General features: G+C 44.6%; 1 protein-coding gene across 1 annotated transcript; it reads right to left on the bottom strand.

Moving 5' to 3' along the window:
- Positions 1–811: 811 nt before the first annotated feature.
- LOC111622436 lies at positions 812–2029 on the bottom strand. The gene is made up of 2 exons (XM_023364812.1): positions 1617–2029; positions 812–1562 (listed from the first exon to the last, which is right to left on the bottom strand). The coding sequence occupies exons 1-2, from the start codon at positions 2027–2029 to the stop codon at positions 812–814; spliced, it is 1164 nt and encodes a 387-aa protein (XP_023220580.1).
- Between the last annotated feature and the right edge of the window lie 404 nt (positions 2030–2433).

Raw genomic sequence — 2433 nt, forward strand, 5'->3', positions numbered from 1 at the left:
GTAAACGCACCAATAGGGTCCGTAATTCACGCATTGCCATCTTGAATTAACTTATGTCTGTCGAGACCAAAATTTAAAAAACGTGAACATCACACAAATTAATATGTATCCCTAAGTCTCTGGAACGGAATACGTGCACCAGTGAACCTAAAACTACACGATTTATATTTTTAAAATAATTAAATTCACTTAGCATTCAAAACTTACGAATTTTGAAAAAAACAAATTTGCTGATTAAATACGGACAACCGTTTAACTGAAGTAAAACGGTTTTTCCCTCGCTATGGATGTCTGCCTAGTGCAGTTTAAACACAATCCGCTGCAGTTCACCTTTATTATCAGTTCGAAATGGGGTGGTTCCATAATACCCGCAGTGTTCCATAATACCACCTTTTCCTCTATTAATGCCCCTTTATACGCAAGCCACAGATACAGATAGATACAGATAATTTTATTGATCAGATACCAACAGGTACATGCCCGGCACTGAAAAACATAACCGAGTAAAGCGCGACAATACTGAGAAAGTGAGTACTGGTCAAATAGTTTGAGTGTACACACGTACACTTACAGGAATACAGTAGTATAAAAATTATACAGGAGTACAAAGGAAAATTATACATGGAATACAAAATAAACACTATACAGGAATTACTTATATTATACGAAAATACAATAATTGCCACATTGTACAGGAGTTTGGGAGTACAAATAGAGTTCCGTAGACGGAATACACAAATGATATTACATTTTGCAGAGATATTTTAATATAAGCATAATACTAGAGTACAGGTAATATATACATTAATAATTACATGGGCACGGTTGAACACTTAAAGTATTTGACAATAAGCGTGTTGAAAGCCTCATAGGTGTCCTTGTGTTTGAAGATCTCGTAGCAGTCATTAGGCCAGGACTTGCCGTGGGCCTCTAGAACGATTTTGAGGTGTAGCCTCTCCAGCTCTAGGGCAGGACACTCGAAGAGGTAGTGTGAAGAACTGTCCACGACTCCGCATAATGAACAGTTAGGGTTAGGGGTGTTGTGGAACCTCGCCAGATAAGAGTGGAATCCTCCGTGGTTGGTGAGGAATTGGCTCATGCGTTGATTAGGGCAGTACCACTTGCTGTTAATGAAATTTCTGATGGCTGGAATAAGTCTATGTGTGGTGGGATGCCTCCTCTCATTCCTGTCCCGTTGCCAGGAGGTGAGTAGATGGTCCTTCAGGATGAGTTTGATGGAGTGGATGCTAAGTTTGTTGTAGGCCACAGGGAGGTCGTGGTCAGAGCTGGCGGACTTGGCAAGGGCGTCCGCCCTCTCGTTGCCGAGCGTTCCCTGGTGGGCTCTGGTCCAACGGATGTAGTAGGAGTTATTGGAGGCAGAAATATTGTTCTGGATGTCATAGGCAATGGGATGGTGCGAGTGGTTCTGGAGAAGTGTAATGGAAGATAAGCTGTCTGAAATGATCGCCACGGTGGAGTTGGAGTAGTTGGCAGAGGACCAGGCCACTGCTCTACTGATGGCAAACAGCTCTGCTTGAAGAATGGTGAAATGGGCACCGAGCCTATGGCGTTCAGAGGCTATTTCCGTGTTGTTGTGTTATGCGACTAAGCCACACCCGACATTGAGGTCAGCTTTCGAGCCGTCGGTGTAAATCTCCAAGTCGGCGTGGTTAGGTTGATAGAAGTTAATTGTGATGGGGAGAGCGGGGTGCCTGGAGCTGGCAAGAGGGATGCTGCTCTCGAGGTCCCTGCTGTTGATAATGAGGTCGTCCATATTAATGTTGCGCCCACGCTTGAGATGCCAGAGACTGGCGGAGGACATGATGTACTTGTCTATTGGAGGCTTCCTTGCAAGGATCTGTAGAGACAAATTGGGGGTGGTAGAGTAGGCTCTGGTGATATAAATGAGGGCTCTCCTTTGTGCGGCGATTAATTTACGGCGTATGTGGACCTTGGGCACTGCCTTACTCCAGCTGCCGCAGGCGTAAGTAATGATAGGGGTGAAAATCTGGCGGTAGATGGTGTCCATAGCCTCAGAAGCCAGCCCCCAGCGCTTCCTTGCAATACTTGCAAAGGGGCTTGGCGTCAGGTTGATGGAAGTCGGAGGTCACGTTTTGCTGTGCTCCCGTTTTTGCGAAGTTATCGGTGGATTTTTTGGTCTTTAGTGCCTGAATTATATATCGCTGGACTTGGGAAGTCGTGCTGCTCACACTAGTATCACTGTTTTTTGGTTATTCTGGCTTTCCGCGGAAATACGGACATCGAAACCCTGTGGACTTCCAGACCTACTTTCCGCATTTCTACAGTGTATGTGGACCGCTTTTGTAATTTTAACGAGAAGTGTCTCTCCTGCCGTTACTTATTAATTACGTTTTTACGACTGATTAAGACCCTGCTTTCGTCAGTCAAATTTGGTTCAACTTGTAAAAACTT

This window comes from Centruroides sculpturatus, unplaced genomic scaffold (genome assembly GCF_000671375.1).
Source record: "Centruroides sculpturatus isolate CEXI.00-Female unplaced genomic scaffold, Cexi_2.0 scaffold195, whole genome shotgun sequence".
Lineage (NCBI taxonomy): Eukaryota > Metazoa > Arthropoda > Arachnida > Scorpiones > Buthidae > Centruroides > Centruroides sculpturatus.

Excerpts from the sequence above, each read along its gene's own strand:
- LOC111622436 (XM_023364812.1), bottom strand. The coding sequence starts at position 2,029 with ATGGACACCATCTACCGCCAGATTTTCACCCCTATCATTACTTACGCC. Across the intron at positions 1,563-1,616 it reads AAAGCTGACCTCAATGTCGG|GCTCGGTGCCCATTTCACCA; the intron begins GTGTGGCTTAGT and ends TGAACGCCATAG.